General features: G+C 33.5%; 1 protein-coding gene across 1 annotated transcript in view; it reads right to left on the bottom strand.

Moving 5' to 3' along the window:
- Eea1 (early endosome antigen 1) overlaps window positions 1–18,289 on the bottom strand; it is a 139,296-nt gene that overhangs the window by 51,296 nt on the left and 69,711 nt on the right. Inside the window, exons 11-13 of the mRNA XM_027954454.2 lie at window positions 7,136–7,474; window positions 2,771–2,920; window positions 1,291–1,410 (exon numbers count right to left, since the gene is read on the bottom strand). Coding sequence (XP_027810255.2) covers window positions 1,291–1,410; window positions 2,771–2,920; window positions 7,136–7,474 — 609 coding nt within the window. The remainder of the gene's footprint in view (window positions 1–1,290; window positions 1,411–2,770; window positions 2,921–7,135; window positions 7,475–18,289) is intronic.

The raw sequence follows: 18,289 nt of genomic DNA, 5'->3' as shown, positions 1-18,289 counted from the left end.
ACTAATGGTCTTCCCTCTGACAATCACAAAGCTCATACCCTCCTTCAGGTCTTTCATCTTTTTAGGGAGGCCTTCCTTAGCAACCCTACCAAGCACTACAGTGTCATTTTCAGCCCCTACATACTTCCTACTCCTCATCCCTCATTTTTACATCTCTATAGCAATTATTAATGTATAACATACTACATATTTTGTTTATTTAACTTAGTTGTTATTGGCTTCCCTCACTAAGCTGCATGAAAACAGACATTTTGTTTGTTTGGTTTGCTTCTACAGACACAAAATCAGCTCCTTGGCTGAGAGTAGACATAAATGAATACTTATTAACTGAGTCAAAGAACAGATAAATCAATCCAAAATTTTGACATCTATTTCTCTTACTCTCATGTCACACTCCAAACTCAAAAGGAAAAGAGATTACTGCTTTCTTCACACTCCAAGATTATTCCTATGTACACATCATTAGATTGTCATTTTCTAGAGGGCAGGCACTCTGCTGCTTCTATTCTCAGTGCTGAGCACAGTGTCTGACACACAGTGCTCAGTAATAGTCAATGAATTAATGAAAGTATAAAGGAATAAATGAATATCAAAGTCAAATTCACTTCAAACATTTAGGTATCCTTCCTTTATCATAACAAAACAAAAACTAAACTCTCAATCTTCTAAGCTATAAATTTAACCCAATCAATTACATTTTCTATGCCTACAATTCCAATATTCAGATGATAGGTAAGAAGAAATAAAAGACAGGCTGGGGATAAAGCTCAGCTGGTAGAGTGCTTGCCTTGCATGCACAAGGCGTTGGGTCCGATCCCCAGCACCACAAAAAAAAAAGGAAGAAGAAATAAATGACCAAAAATACTAAATTCTTCTATAGAAAATACAAAATGTTCTTTTTTACTGAGTTACCAATAGGAAAACTGCATTTGAATATATTTGATTTTTCAAATAAGGTATTTCAGTAATAAATAATTATTTATCAATCATTTAAATATAATTTACTTAACTAGTTATATTTAATAGATCAATTTTCCTAATAAATTTCATAAATTTAAATATTTTATATAATTTACCATAAATAACAAATTTGTTTCTAGTAAATAGTTTTAAGGTATTTTAGCTTTTCAACAAAATAATCAAAAAAGAGAATTTTCTGATTATCTAGAAACTGAGAACTCCCCAAAATTCTTCATAATCAAGTATTTTGTATTATCTAGTTTTATCACAACATAATAATGGTTTGGTTTAAATTTTGTTTAAAAGATTAATTATTCAAATAATTTTTACCTGAGCTTCTCGAAGTTTTGCTGTAGTGCTTTGCTGAAGAGCTTGTTGTTCTTGATGCTGTTGCTTGGTTTTATCTAACTGATGCTGCAACTCTGTGGAATTTGTTACTTTTTCCTTCAACTTAAAAAAAAAAATGTAGACTGTCAGTTGACAACTTAAAGGCATAATGCTACCATTCATAAATATTTGGCATTACTTCAATTTTCAAATATGAACACAAAAATAAATTCAGCCTGGAAGATATCAATTTTAAAAGCAATATATTATTACCTATAGAATCATCATCTCCCTTGGAAAGCTGGGAATGGAACCACCATTCAACCCAGCTATTCCCCTTCTCGGACTATTCCTCAAAGACCTAAAAAGAGCGTACTATAGGGATACAGCTACATCGATGTTCATAGCAGCACAATTCACAATAGCTAGACTGTGGAACCAATCTAGATGCCCTTCAATAGATGAATAGATTAAAAAAAATGTGACATTTATAGAATCATCATCTCATAATGAATAAACTATTCTCTAGTGATAGACTTTTATCCTAAAAAAATACAAATCTTTCTCTAGGTTAGCATCTGTTCAATATTGTTTTTGTATACCAATATGAACAATATGAACAATTAATTACATATAATTTGTTTTTTAACAACAATCTAAACCACAGAATCAGCACTTCATTTTTTTCTCTAATAGTCACTTCATTGGGAAAAAAAAATCAGATCATATACTATAGCTAAGATTTCAGCTTAAAAGAAAATTTATTACTAAAACTATAGATTTTAATTCTGAATATTTATTCAACTCAAATAAAAGACATAACTTAATGATAACTTTCCCTTTAATCATACAGTGGGTACCATGTTGAACAATTACAACTTGAATTAGAATAATAATCACATACCTAATTTTTAAAGTGAACATCCTTACATGTAAAGTTTATATGCACAAACTACATGTCATCAATGATCCTCACCAACTATTCATTGCTCTCTGTTTCACTCCAGCAGCCTGACAGAAGGTAAACCCCAGAATTTTTCCTACCTAGCTGAAAAAGAGTTTTCTTTGTGCTACTTTGTTGAGAACTTTGGGAAAATACAGTTGTAGTAAAATGTAGTGATTTAATATAGTTAATAAGCAGGATATTTTCATTGGGGAAAAGTAAATGTTGCAGTTGAAAGTAGAAAAACAAGTAAAGTTGTTGACAAAATACTGATGAATCACAACCATATTTAAGATGCTTCATGTCAGGCAAATGGGCACACATCTATAATCCCATCAACAGGGGAGGCTGAAGCAGGAGGTAAGTTTGAGGTCAGCCTCAATCATTTAGCAAAGCCCTGTCAAAAAATTTACAAGGACTTGGAATGTAGCTCAGTGGTACAGTATCCCTGGGTTCAATCTCCAGTACTACAAAAACAAAAGATGTCTCAAGTTCATCAATAAAGTTGCTAATATCAACTCATTTGAAAGCCTAGCTTACCTCTTCTTCTAAACGAGAAAGTTTGAGCTGTAAGTCAGCCACTTGTTGTTCTCTATCCATCAACTTTTCACTGGAAAGCTGTCTCTGCTCCTTCAGCCTACCATGAGCTTCCCCAAGTTGGCGCTCAGTTTCCAGAAGTTTGCTGTGTAACTTAAAAAATAAATAAATAAAAGTACATATATGTGCATGTATGTAAACACATACACACACACTACCACCTACTTTCAAAACAATATTTCTTTTTCACCAATAGAAGCATACTATCTTAATTTTCATGACAATTTGCAGAAACCTAAGATCTTATATAATAATTTAATCTGCAAGTGAATTTTAATCACATAAAATTATGACTAAGCATTATAGATTTTATCGCTCATAATAGTTTCATTGCTTTCTTAAAAAACATAAACGGGACCAAGGGCTCTTGTTTGGATGTAAGTATTGCCATAACTTGAGGAACTTAAAATAATAAAATGAAATTTGACAGTATTTTTCAAAGATCCACAGTGATTCCTGCTGCATTTCTATGTTAAGAACCACCACAGTTGACTTCTTAAACTTGGGTATCGAACAGAGCTCAAAGAATTCCCCAGTGCTCAAATTGGCATGCAATTTCTAAATAAAATGTAGAAAACAACTATATGTTTTAAAGGAAAACATTAAGTGATCCTCATTTATTAACCTAAGAAATGTCAACAAGAGACTAGGGGTATATATAGCTCAGTGGTAGAGCAATTGCCTATCACATTTAAGTCCCTGGGTTCAGCCCCCAGCACCAAAACAAAACCCTAATGAGTTACAGGAGCCATTTTCTCTGGAGCTAAGAACCACCACTTTTTCAAATGATGTGGTTGTATTAACAACAGAATGATTTGTTTTGGTTGTATTAATACAACCAGAATAACTATTGGGTTTTTCCTTGAAGGGGTAGGGAGATTTCCTTTTTACTCTTTTCATTAAAACAAAAAGGAAAAAAGTCTGTATTAATTTCAGAAGCATTACTATGCTAGGAGTGTGTAGATGAGTATGCAAGACGTTTGGCAAGGCTTACGCACTAAGAACAGTTAGCATGTAAATCTCATTAACACACAAAATCAAGTGTGTTTAATATTAAGCATGAGTGCCTAGGTTCGATTCCTAGTACCTTGAAAAAAAAAACACCCATAAAACATGAAGAAGGAAAAATAAAGAAGAAGGAGGAGGAGGAAGAGAGGAAGGAGAGGAAGCGGAGGAAGAAAAGGAAGACAAAGAGGAAGAAAAGGAGGAGGACTAGAGGAACTATAAGAGAAAGAGGAAAGAAAGGATAGGGAGGAGGAGGAAGAAAACATAGGTAAAGAACTTAAGATAGAAAACAGCTTGAAGTGTTGGTGTGTTTGAGGAACTGAAATCAACATGGATTCACAATGGTCTGGGAGGAGCCTGAAGCCATAACATAGGCAACACTATATACACAGAAGTGCACATGCCAAAGAAAGAAGGCTGGAATCAATTGAAAGTGTAATGAAAAACCACTAGGCAAGTGAAAGCATTAAGCAGAGGATTAAACTTACATGCTTTAAAAAGGTACTTCTGGCTTCTATATGGAGAATCCATTAAGGAGACCACTAAAAGGGAAACTGTGAGAAGCGTAATACAGTATTCCAGGTAGGCAAGATGGTAGCTTAGATTAAGAATGCTGGCAGTGTAGATGGATAGAAGTGCAAAGATTTGAAACATATTTTGAAGGTAGAATACAGACAACATGCTGAGAGAAAAGAAGATAAATGGCATCACTTCAAGGTCTTCAGTATGACCTCTTTATTTTACATAAAATGGTGACTAAATCAAATAATCATAAATTCAAGTCTCATTGTGTTTAAGTGGGCTCTCAAAATTCCTTAATGCCCCTCCACCCACTGACAACCAACTAAAGCAAAAATTTCTAGACCTACTGTTGAGCACCCTACATAATAAATTCTCATATGCTCTTTCTGGAAATAATATATACTCCTATTATATAGACCTTACCTAAGAACAAATCAATGTCCTTTAAAAAAAAATATATATATATATATATATTTTTTTTTTTTTTTGGTAGTTGTAGATGGACAGAATGCCTTTATTTTTTTGTTTATTTTTATGTCGTACTGAGGATTGAACCCAGTGCCTCACGCATGCTAGGCAAGCTGGGGCAAGCCCCAGTCCCTGTCCTTTCTTTTTCTGATATTTTTCTGCCACTAGTTGCTTCTTACTAATCCTTCTGGCAGGAAGACTCTCCTGCTTTCAAACTGCTATGTGTTAAAACCTATTCAATATTACAATTTCAAGGAACAGCTCTCATACATACAAAGCTTTTCCTGATCATATAATTAGGTTTAAAAAAATGCATAAAGGGAAGTACTACAATGAAAAAGAAAAAACAGAAGTGAGGAACTCGTTCGAATTCCCATAGTATATGGGATTATTATATTATGATTATCATGATCATGGTATGGGATAATACTTGCCTTATCCTCCCCTTGAGATGATGTATACATCATCACTAAAGGCAGGTACCATTTCCCATTTGCTTCTGTATCCCTTAACAAATGAGGCAACGGTGTCTTTTAGAAAGCATAAATGCTAAATTTGTATATGTGAACTAAAGTAAAAACAAAATTAATTTTCAAGTTATATACTAATATTATCAAGCCTCACTTTCCCCCCATTATGAATGCCTTCATCTATTCCTTCACTCACTTATTCCCTGTAACATTTGCTAAGTATGTGCCAAGTACTAAGGATTTTTAAAAAATGAATAAGACATGGTCTTTGCATCCAAAGAGTTCAGTCTAATGAAAACATAAATTATGATAATATAATCCACTGTGGCAAGTAAAATATTCACAGTTTGTGCATGCCTTAGCCATCTTGGGGGTAGAAGGAGCAATGGGGTGTTTACAAAGGGATGTCTAGAAAAGTGATGAGAAGTAAGTAGAATTTATCAAGGTCAAGAGAAACAGGAAGAATATTTCAGATCAAGAAAACAGAATGAATAGTACAAAATCAAGATATAGTATAACTTAAAGAAAAAAATAAAAACACTTCTGTATTCTTGCAGGGGAAAATAAAATAAAGAATTGTACAGAACTTAGTGGGTATGCCAACAAATCACTGGGGGTGCTCCATATCATAACAAACATTGAACTTCATCTGTTGGGACATAAGAACTATTAGAGGGTATAAGCAGATTGGGAACATGGTAAGATTTGCTTTTAAAACAGATTATTTTGGTGGCTAAATGGAAGTTGTTATAGTGGTTTACACATACAATTGAAAGGTCAGGGCAGTGGAAAGACAGCAAGCAAGGATAAGCTAGAGAAAAATTCCTAACTATTCTGATCCATTGTCTCATGGTCAGTCTAATCTCAAAACTTAGTGACAGTAAATATGAAGTATTTACTCTAATTCCTGAAACATGACTGAAGCTCAATAAATGACTATCATAATCATCATTATAAAGGAGTAGGAAAGCCATGAGAATAACTAATTACAATAAAATATCATTGCTACTTAATTAAGTAAAAGTAAATGAAAAATTTTTAAATGTGAGAACTTTAATCTCCATCAGAATTTTAATCTCTTCCATTTTTCAATCAAATTTTATGTTATCTATAAGCAATAATTAGAATAGGCATTAAAAAATAAGTTAATGGCAAAATCAGAACTTGTATCAAACTTTATCAGGTAGGTATTATTTATCTATTAAATAGTTTTATAATTTGTCTTCCACTTTTAAAATGTCTAATTTTTATACTGGTGGTTTTATTATGCTGTTAAAAGTTAGTAGCAAAAAAAGGAAAAAGGTGAATTTTTAAATTAAAGAGTGGTCAACAATTAATTATAGTAGCTAAAACCCAGTAAGTACCTACCATGTACCAGGTACCATTCTAAGCAATTTATATGTGTTAATTTATAAATGCTTCACAACAATGCTGTAAAATGGATATTAACTTTTGTTTTCTTAAGGGAAATGGAAATTGAAGCATATGAGATCTGATAGTACTAAGAAATATAGAAAATAAAGAATTAATTTTTTAAATGATAGTTTTTTTAACATGAATTATATTATGATCAATAACTTCATTATATTTCTCCTCTAACTGGGTGTAATACAATTCTTTCTTCAGCAACTTTCCTGACAATTTCTAAAATATTAATTTTAAAATGTATTTCTTTTCCTAATACTTCTAATTACTCCAATATTATCTTAGTCAATATTACAAATATAAAACAGTGAAAATATTTAAAAATTATTAAATATTAACTTGTGGTTTTGTGATTGGTCTGCATGACTAAGAAGAAACCATAAGGAGAATTACAATAAATAAAACTAATATCACTTACTTGATTAATTTCACTTTGGAGTTGTAACCCATGCTGCTCCTTTTCTTCTCTCTGTTGCTGTAGCTGTTTCAACTCTGCCTTAAGATGCTGGTACTTAGTCTCTACTTCAGATAATTCTTCTTTGAGCTTGTGGGTTGCCTCTCCTTTTTCACTTAGTTCTGCCTGTATTCTCTGCAGTGAGGTTTCAGATGCAGATAACCTTGACTGAAGCTGTTGACAATCTAGGTCTTTTTGATGAAGGGTTGCCTGTATATTCTTTTTACTCACAGATTCTTCATTATATTTCTCCTCTAACTGGGTGTAATCCAATTCCTTCTTCAGCAACTTTTCCGACAAGTTCTGAAATATCAATTTAAAAATGTATTTCTTTTCCTAGTACTTCTAATTATTCCAATATTGTCTTAGTCGATATTACAAATATAAAACAATAAAATATTTAAGAATTACTAAATATTAACTTGTGGTTTTATGATTGGTCCACATGACTAAACTCTACTAATACAACATAAGAATTGCCATGAAAACGCTGACACAAAATGAAAACACTACTGGATTCCTAGCCAGGAGTGGTGGCACTTGCCTGTAATCCCAGCAACTCAGAAGGCTGTTGCAGAAGGCCAGCCTGGGCAACTTGGGTAGGCCCTTTCTCAAAACAGAACACTTTTTCACAAAAGGTGTGGGACATAGCTTAATAGTAGAGCACCCCTTGGTTCAATCCCCACTACTGCAAAAAATAAAATAAAATAAAATCTAACGGATTATTTGGGGTATGCAATGTAGAATCAAGAACAAAAATCACATAATTATTGCAAGAGCTGCAGAAAAAGACTGAAAAACTTCACGCTCATTCATGTTAAAAACACTGGAGAATCTAGGGATAGAAGAAACTTACCTTACCATCATAAAGGTTATTTTTGACAAAACCAAAGTCAACATCATACTGAATAGAGAAGAACTAAAAATATTTCCTCTAAAATAAGGAGCAAGACAAGGATGTCCACATTCACCACTCCTATCCAATAGAGTTCTTTAAACTCTAGCCAGAGCAAGCAGGCAAGAGAAGAAAATTAAAGGGATACAAATAGGAAGTCCAACTATTTCTGTTTGCTAATGACATGATTCTATACCTTCAGGACCCTCTCTCCCCGTCAAAAAAAAATTCCCCCAGAAGACATCTGATTTCATAAACAAATTTAGCCAAATACCAAGATACAAGACCAACATACAAAAATCAATAGCTTTCCTATACTCCAAAAATAAATTTGTTGAGAAAGAAATTTTAAAAACTATTCCATACACAATAACTTTCATTTTCATTAAAAAATTAAAACTTATTTCAAATAATTTCTGTTGGAAGAAAGATAACAATATACTATGCCAATTCTGATTCTGGATTAGCAACTTCATGGTTAGAAAGAGCTTTAGCATAAGAATATCATCTATTGCTCTAGTAGGCTTATCATATTGATAGCATTTTTCTTCTCTTCTTGACAAAAAGACCATTTTTTAGAGCTACCAGCTAAGACTAATTTAAATTTCTTTGTAGAGATATAAAAATAATGATCTAAAGATTTCACTTACCTGCTTTTTATTTTATTCAACACTGTCAAGTATAAACTATAAAAATAATACCTTCCAAAGAACTATATCAACCAGCATATCAAATGTCAAAGACTAGTCTCAGTGGTGGTATTACAATTAATATTGAATATTTTAAGTCAACTGATTTACACATAAAACATAGATCAGAATTTTAACTCACACCTTTGAGAAAAATAGCCAAGAAGCCACAATAAGCACCTTGATGAGTCAATCAGTGGATATTGGATTATGTTAGTGTGCAGGAAGGGGAAAATACAGAAATAAGGACAATCAAACCTCCTTACCTTAAATAGACTCTAATCTAAATGAAACACACACACCAGAAAAAAATAAATAAAGAGTCTTCCTATAATGCACAAGCAAAAAATGGATTAATAAGAGCTATGGATACCAGCTCAGTAGCAGAGGTTATGGGTTTGATTTCCAGTACCAAAAATCAAAACAAACAAGAATTAACATAAAAACTTTCTTAAATGCACCACTTATAAAAAGAAAAAAAAATGAGCAAAATCAGATTGGGCTAGCTAGTACGATCCTTAAAAATAACAGTTCATACCCACTTGAATCAAAGTGTGAAATATGATATATCAAGAAATTTGTAATGTTTTGAACAACCAACAATAAAAAATTTAAAAATAAATAAATAAATAAATAAATAAATAAAAATAACAGTTCGTCCCGGGTGGTGTATGCCTGTAATCCCAGCAGCTCGAACTTCAAAGCCAGGGGCTGGGATTGTGGCTCAGTGGTAGAGCACTCACCTAGCACCTGTGGGCTCTGGGTTCAATCCTCAGCACCACATAAAAATAAATAAATAAATAAAGGTATTGTGTCCAACTACAACTAAAATATTTTTTAAAAAAAAAAGAGTTCAAAGCCAGCCTCAGCAAAAGTGAGGCGCTGAACAACTCAGTGAGACTCTGTCTCTAAATAAAATACAAAATAGAACTGGGGGTGTGACTCAGTGGTCCAGTGCCCCTGAGTTGAATCCCTGGTACCAAATTTTAAGAAAAAGAAAATAATAGTTCAAGCTTGGTTTTGAAAATGGTAAGAGGAATTAAGGAATTCGTGTACACGGTTCATGCCATCTGCTTAATACAAAAAGACACAAAGAAAGGGACAAATAAATTGCAAGTGGGTAAAGAACAAATCCTATTACATCAGGGAGAGTGATAAGTCTAGGGAAAGGCAAAAGTAAAAGTTCTTGAACATTGTCTGAAAAAAAAAAATAAGGGATGTAAATTATCATGTAAGCATACACTACAGAAAAGCGGTGTCCAGAGAGAAGATACGTATGTATAACATAAAATAAGAGACAAACTTAAAAGAAGAGAAGACAGGAGAGGGCAGCAAATTAAGCCAACAGAAATACTCTTTGACCAAGTAAAAGAATCAGAATAAAGAGACAAAACTGCAGGACTAGAAAAAAAATTTATACTTTAGATTCAACTAGAAAATCTTTTAATAAACATTTCCTTTGTGTTACTAGTTAGTGACTCCAAATATTTCTTTACATAATTTTACATTTTTATTGTTTAGAAAAATAGAATTTATTTTTTAATTCATAAATTAAATTACCTATTCGGTGATCTAAACATTTCTTTTGTAAATAAAATTCTAAGTTATTGAATTTAATAATGAAACCATGCTCACATATATGGAGGGTTTGCATGGTATATAATTTTTAAATATGGTACAAAAATTCAGGCTAGTAATGAATTATAAGTCCTCTTTCCTAAAGGCTCACATATAAAGTGACCAAGTAATTCCACCACTTTATACACAACATTCAGTTTTATTCTTTAAGAAGCAAAAATATGACAATACCAGTGACTATTCAAAGTTCTCTTATTCTAAAAAATTAGTCAAAACTATCTGCCTAGCTGGGTGTGATAGACATCTGTAATCCCAACTACTAAGGAGGTGAGGGAGGATTAGAACTTGAAGGCTAGCTTAGGGGACCCTGTCTCAAAATGAAAAATAGCAGTGGTTGGGTTGTACTTCAACGGTAGAGCATTTGCCTAGCATGCATGAGACAAGTGGTCCTGGTTCTATACGTAGTATTAGGGGAAAAAAAAAAAACTATTGCATAGATGAGACCTAATAAAATTTTCTTCTAAAAAACCTAAATCATTTTCTTTCTTTTTAAAAGAAACTAATCCACTCACAGTACAAACTTTTCATATGTAAAAGGCTAACTATATTTAGTATTACAAACATTTCATTCGTACTATGGAATCTAAAGCAAATATTTTAGGGAATCCAGTTTGTGAAGATTGATTTCTTAAAAGTATAGTAAAACTCATTAAAGAGCATAAGAGTATTAATTCTTAACAAAAATTTAAGATCAATATTATCCCCATTTACAGATGAGAAAGCCAAAGTAGAAAGAACCAACAGGATTTGGTTAAAGAACAGAGATGGATTATTATTCTATATCTAATAAAGTTTCACAACACAATTTAGACAGAAATCAATTCATCCTTTCTAAAATGTATCCTATTCAAGTTTAAATTATAAAATGCATGCTAAGCCATCTCATAACCATCTCATTTGGGTATGGAAAATTCTTTCCTTCTAAATGTCCATTCTTTTAATCAACTATTTTCTCAATACACTTTCTTATAATTTCCCTTTGTTAGGCTTCACTTGTTATTCATTTGTTATCTGCCCAGGTAGTGAGAATGGATGAAAAAGAATGACATTTTTAATGCTTACAGCTAGCTCTCTGACATCTTAGATTTTATGAGATGTATATGCTTTTGTGAAAAGAGTTAATTAAATGGAGTGAAGGATTTTGCTTAAATGTCAGAATATAATTTTTATTAGAAACTAATAAGGAAGTTTCTTCAATTTTCTAATTATTTAAAATATTTATTTTTTAGTTATAGGTGGACACAATACCTTTATTTTATTTTTATGTGGTGCTGAGGATCGAACGCAGTGTCTCACGCTTGCTAGGCGAGCCCTCTACCTCAGAACCACAACCCCAGCCCTATTTTCTCATTTTTTTTTAAGGTTTCAAGGACAATAATTATAAAACATTAAAGATAAAAACCTTAACTGAAATCTATTTCCATGCATGCATAGGATGAACCCAACTACTATGTATAAGTACAAAGCTCTAATAAATATAAATATAAATATAAATATATATATATATATATATATATATATATATATGAAAACCTTGACATTAGCATAAAACAACTATCTTTCCATCTATTATATATTACAATGTTACCTATCCACCATGATGATGCCTATGACTCACAAAATCTGCCCAAGGTATTTGACATAACCTTTAAAAGAACAGGTGACACATTTCCAAATGCAGAACACTTGCATATCACCACTGTCAAGACTCGTAGTTTGTCAAAAGCCTGAGGTGTGAAGAAGTTGGGAAAGCAGATAACAAGGTAATAAAGAAAATCAGATGCAACACTGTGCTTATTCAGATTAGTGATCAATTCCAAAACAAGAAAATACTTTGGAAAAAAAATTGTGAAGTGTTGCACTATGTAAGACATTATTAAGATTAATAAAATCTTATATTCCCTAATCAAAAATGCTCCAAATTTGCCAAACTAAATCATTTATCCTATATATTTCCCATAAAAAGCTATCATACTTCCTTCAATAATGTGTATTTACAGGTACATATATGTGTATGCAAATATATAAATCTGGCCCTCAATATCTGTTGCATCTTCAACTGACCATCAATTAAATATATCTGATGGGGAAAAAACAATAAAAAATAATAATACAGAGGGAGAAAAGATGGTGGAATAGTGAGAGGCAGCATTTCTCTTGGCTTGGCTACCCAGAACTCAAAACAGCGGGAATACCACGTCTCCCGGAGGCTTAGAGTGAAAAATCCTGAGACTGAGACTAGAGGGACAGTCCGCCCTAGCCAAACCACGGACTACTTATTAGTCAGATATCTTAAAAAGGAGGAACCTCTCCACCAGAGTTTATTGATCATCTGCAATCCAGGAGCCATCTTGGGACTGCAGTGTGGCGGAGCCTATGGAAACTGAAACCCAGATCTGTGAGTTTGCACCTAAGTCTGCATGGGCCTGTATGAGCCTAGCAATCCAGGGGAAAGTTAGAAACTGAGAGCATTTCGCTCAGGTGAATAAAGGTTAGAGGGGCTGGAGAAAGCTGGGCTCTCCCCAGCCCCACAAATCCTGGAGCCTGGGGATGACTCCCTCCCTAATCCAGCATCCTGCCAGGTCCAGCGTCAGCCCAGCAACCAACAGGGATCTCCGATCTCCAATCCCCAGTCTTCCAAGCCCTCCCTAGCCCCCAACCAGGCCTATTGCTTGCAGCTATGTGGCCAACCCGCAGGTCTCAGCACCTGGTCATGATCCATGATATAGAACAGTCCTCTGACACAGGCACCCAGAACCCAGCCCTCAGGACCTCCTGGTAGAGAATTCCCTGATCAGAAATTCAAAAGGGTGGGGACAGAAGTGATCTAGTTTGGAGACTAAATCAGAGACCAGGAATTCTAGTGTCCTCGGCAAGATAAGGGGATAAGATCAGGTTCCTACATCACATGTGTGGAACCTGAAGCAGATTCCTGGGGTGTAGTCTTCCAATGTGGATAGGCAATTGCTATACCCTGCCTCCAGGAATTCTGCCTCCAGTATTAACTCTCCCACCCTAGAAACCCTCACTGTCCTGAGAATGGAGCCGCCATCAAACTCCAGATGACCCCACCTATCAACAGAGAAGGGAAGGTGCAATTGTTTGTTTTTCCATCAAGATCCTCTCTCTCTCTCTCTCTCTCTCTCTCTCTTCTCTCTCTCTCTCTCTCTCTCTCTCTCTCTCTCTCTCTCTCTCACACACACACACACACACACACACACACACACACACTCCTCTACCATTTTGGAAATCAAATATTTTTCATGCATCAATTTATTGAAGTCTGGGATGTTTGAATTGTATATTCCAGTTTTGTTGTGTATTCTTTTATTTTTACTTTTTAACTTTATATATACTTTTCCTCTCACTCATCTGTTTCCCTGAATTCTCTTTCTTGCTTTTCTCCTACTAACAGCCAACCTCTATTAATTCCTCTTTCATGCTTCCTATAATAATTTTTTACTTCAATCTTCTCTCCTCCTTCCTCATACATATCACATCCTACACCACTTCTGTTCTCTTTGTTCACTATTAGAAATTGTAAACTTCTTTTGCAAAATTACTATTTATATTGTAGAGAATAATTGAACACACCATTTCTGTTTAATGTGAAAAAACTGTAGAAATCTTACTAGGAGCTATTTGGTTTAGGCTGTATATTGTTTTCATTGGGTGCTATTAATATTGGTCTCCCCTTGAAGGTGAAGTTCTGGAAACCTTCAGGGACACTATAAGTATACAGGGTAGACACTGTACTGCCTCAGATATACACTGCTAGATGGGAAGTTACACAAACTACATGAAAAAACAAGGGAATAAGGCACTCCAAATAAACCAAGATGGTCCAATAATAGAATCCAATGCAACAAAGTAGAAGAAATGTCAAAGAAGGAGTTTACAAAATACATAGTTAAACTGATCCATGACATAAAGGATAACGTAAGGAGTGAAATCAGAGATAAATTTCAGGAGGTAAAAGATCACTTCAAATAAAGAAATAGAAATTCTGAAAAGCAGAAATCCATGAAATGAAGGAATCAATAAGCTAAATTAAAAATTAAATGGAAAGCATCACCAACAGACTAGACCTCTTAGAAAACATAAACTCAGGCAATGAAGACAAAATATAAAATCTAAAAAGTATAAAGTTGACTATGCAGAGAAAATGGTAATAAACCATGAAGAGAACTTCCAAGAATTATGGGATAACACAAAAAGACCAAATTTAAGATTTATCAGGATGAATGAAGGCACACAGATACAAACCAAGGGAATACACAATCTGTTCAATGAAATAATATTAGAAAATCTCCCAAATCTAAAGAATGAAATGGAAAATCAAATACGAGAGGCTTACAGGGTCTCAAATGTACAAAATTACAACAGACCCACATCAAGGCACATTATAATGAGAATGACTAATATACAGAACAAGGATAGAATTTTAAAGGCTGTGAGAGAAAAATATCAGATCATATATAAGGGCAAACCAATTCGGATTTCAGCTGATTTCTCAACCCAGACCTTCAAAACTAGGAGGAACAGCTGGGTGGCACAGTGGCACAGCCTGAAATACCAGTGGCTTGGGAGCCTGAGACAGGAGAATTGGGAGTTCAAAGCCAGCCTCAGCAACTGCAAGGCACTAAGCAACTCAGTGAGACCATGTCTCTAAATAAACTACAAAATAGAACTAAATAATATTATCAATAATTTAGACTTAACAGACATAAATGAAATATTTCACCCATCAATGAGCAAAAACATTTTCTTCTCAGCAGCATACAGATCCTTCTCTAAAATAGACCATATCTTATGCCACAAAGCAAATTCTTAGTAAATACAGAAAAACAGATAATATCCTGCATTCTGTCAGATTGTAATGGAATGAAAATAGAAATCAACAATAAACTAAGAGAAGCTACTCTAAAACCTGGAGACTAAATAATGTGCTACTCAATAATGAATGGATAGCAAAAAAAAAAAATCAATGATGAAATAGAAAATACTTAGAGGTAAATGAGTACACTGATACAGCATATCAAAATCTCTGAGACACTATGAAGGCAATGCTTAAAGTTCATTGTATTGAGCTCATTCATTAAAAGAATAGAAAGTGAATGAATAAATTTCCTAACATTACATCATAAAACCCTAGAAAAAGAAGAACAAATCAACACTAAAAGCAGAAGACCAGAAATAATTAAAATCAGAGATGAAATCAAAACAATTCAAAAATTGACAAAACAAAAAGCTGGTTCTTTGAAAAAATAAAATTGATAAACCCTTAGCCATGCCAATGAAGAGAAAGAGAATACTTAAATTACTAAAAATTGTGATAAAAAAGGAATAATCACAATAGACACTACTGAAACACAGAAGATAATTAGAAACTATTTCGAAAATTTATTCTCCCAATAAAATAGATAATCTTGAAGACATTAACAGATTTCTAAAGACATATGACCTACCCAAACTGAATCAGAGGACTTACAATTTAAACAGATCAATTTCAAGCAATGAAATAGAAGATGCCAGAAGCCTACCAATCAAGAAAAGCCCAGGCAGACAGATTCTCAGTCAAGTTCTACAAGACCTTTAAAAAAGAATTAACACCAATACTCCTCAAAGTATTCCATGAAATAGTAAAGGAGGAAACACTCCCAAACTCATTATATGAGGCTAGTATTACCCTGACACCAAAACCAAACAAAGACACATTAAGGAAAGAAAACTTGAGACTAATACCACTGAAGAACAAAGATGCAAAAATTCCCAATAAAATTCTAGCAAATCTCATACAAAAACATATTAAAAAGATAGAGCACCATGATCAAGTGGGGTTCATCCCATAGATACAAGGTTGGTTCAAAATATGGAAATCAATAATCATAATTCATCACATCAATAGACTTAAAAACAAGAATCATATGATCTTTTAAATAGCTGCAGAAAAAGTAGTTGACAAAATACAGCACCCTATTATGTTCAAAACACTAGAAAAACTAGGAATAATAGGAAAATACCTAAACACTATAAAAGCTGTATGTGCTAAACTCAAGGCCAACATCATTATAAATGGAGAAAAATTGAAAGCATTCCCTCTAAAAACTGGAACAAGACAAGGATGCCCTTTTTCACCACTCTATTCAACATAATCCTTGAACCTCTAGCCAGAGCAATTAGAAGAAGGAAATTAAAGAAATACAAATAGGAAAAGAGGAACTCAAATTATCACTATTTGCCAAAACATGATTCTATATTTAGAAGATCCAAAAAAATCCCACCAGAAAACTTCTAGAACTAGTAAATAAATTCAGCAATGTAGCAGGATATAAAATCAACACCCATAAATCAAACATGTTCTTATATATCAGTGATGAATCTTGCTAAGGATTGCTTTGGCTATTCTGGGTCTCTTATTTTTCCAAATGAATTTCATGACTGTTTTTTCTATTTCTATGAAGAATGTCAATGGGATTTTAAAAGGAGTTGTATTAAATCTGTATAATGCTTTTGGTAGTATGGCCATTTTGACAATAATAATTCTGCCTGTCCAAGAGAGCTTGGGAGATCTTCCAGTCTTCTAAAGTCTTCTTCAATTTCTTTCTTTAGTATTATGTAGTTTTCTTTGTAGAGGTCTCCCCCCTCTTTTGTTAGATTAATTCCCAAGTTGGTTTTTTTTTTTTTTTTTTTGAGGCTATTGGGAAGAAGAATAAAGAAGGAGGAATCACAATACAAGACCTTAAACTATATAACAGAGCCATAGTAACAAAAACAGCATGGTATTGGCACCAAAACAAATACATAGACCAATGGTACAGAATAGAACACACAAACATAAACTCACATAAATACAATTCTCATACTAGACAAAAGTTCCAAAAATATTCATTGGAGAAAAGATAGTCTCTTCAACAGATAGTGCTAGGAAAACTGGAAATCCATAGGTAACAAAATAAAATTAAACCCCTATCTCTAACTCTGCACAAAACTCAACTCAAAGTGGATCAAAGACTTAGGCAATAGAACAGACACCCTGAGCCTAACAGAAAAGAAGATAGGTCCAAATCTTCATCATGTCAGCTTAGGAACTGACTTCCCTAAGAAGACTTCTAAAGCTCAAGAAGTAAACCAAGAATCAATAAATGAGCTGGAGTTGTAGCTCAGTAGAGCACTTGCCTCCCAAGTGTGAGGCACTGGGTCCAAATCTAGCACCACATAAAAACAAATAAAGGCATTGAGTCCATACACAACTAAAAAAATATATTTAAAAAAAAAGAATAAATGGGATGGAAAATCAAACTAAAAAGCTTCTCAGCAAAGGAAACAATCAATAATGTGAAGATAGAGCCTACAGAATGGGAGAAAATCTTTACCACACACACCTCAGATAGAGCACTAATCTCCAGGATATATAAAGAACTCAAAAAACTTAACATCAAAAAAAAACAAATAACACAATCAATAAATGGGCTAAGGAACTGAACAGATACTCACAGAAGAAGAAATACTAGTGGTCAAGAAAGATATGAAAAAAATGTTCATCATCTTTAGCAATTAGAGAAATGCAAATCAAAACTACTCTAAGATATCATCTCACTCCAATCAGGATGGCAATTATCAAGATTACAAACAATAATAAATGTTGACAAGAATGGGGGGAAAGGTACACTTATACATTGCTGGTGGGACTGCAAATGGGTGCGACCACAATGGAAAGCAGTATGGAGATTCCTCAGAAAACTTCAAATGGAATGACCATTTGACCCAGTTACCCCACTCCTAGGTTTATACCCAAAGGACTTAAAATCAGCATACTACAGTGATGCAGTCACATCAATATTTATAGCAGCTTAATTCACAACAGCTAAACTATGTAACCAACTTCAATGCCCT

This window comes from Marmota flaviventris, chromosome 3, assembly GCF_047511675.1.
Source record: "Marmota flaviventris isolate mMarFla1 chromosome 3, mMarFla1.hap1, whole genome shotgun sequence".
Classification (NCBI taxonomy): Eukaryota; Metazoa; Chordata; class Mammalia; order Rodentia; family Sciuridae; genus Marmota; species Marmota flaviventris.
The sequence above is the reverse complement of the archived record's forward strand: the minus strand, read 5'-3'. Positions and strand labels throughout refer to the sequence as shown.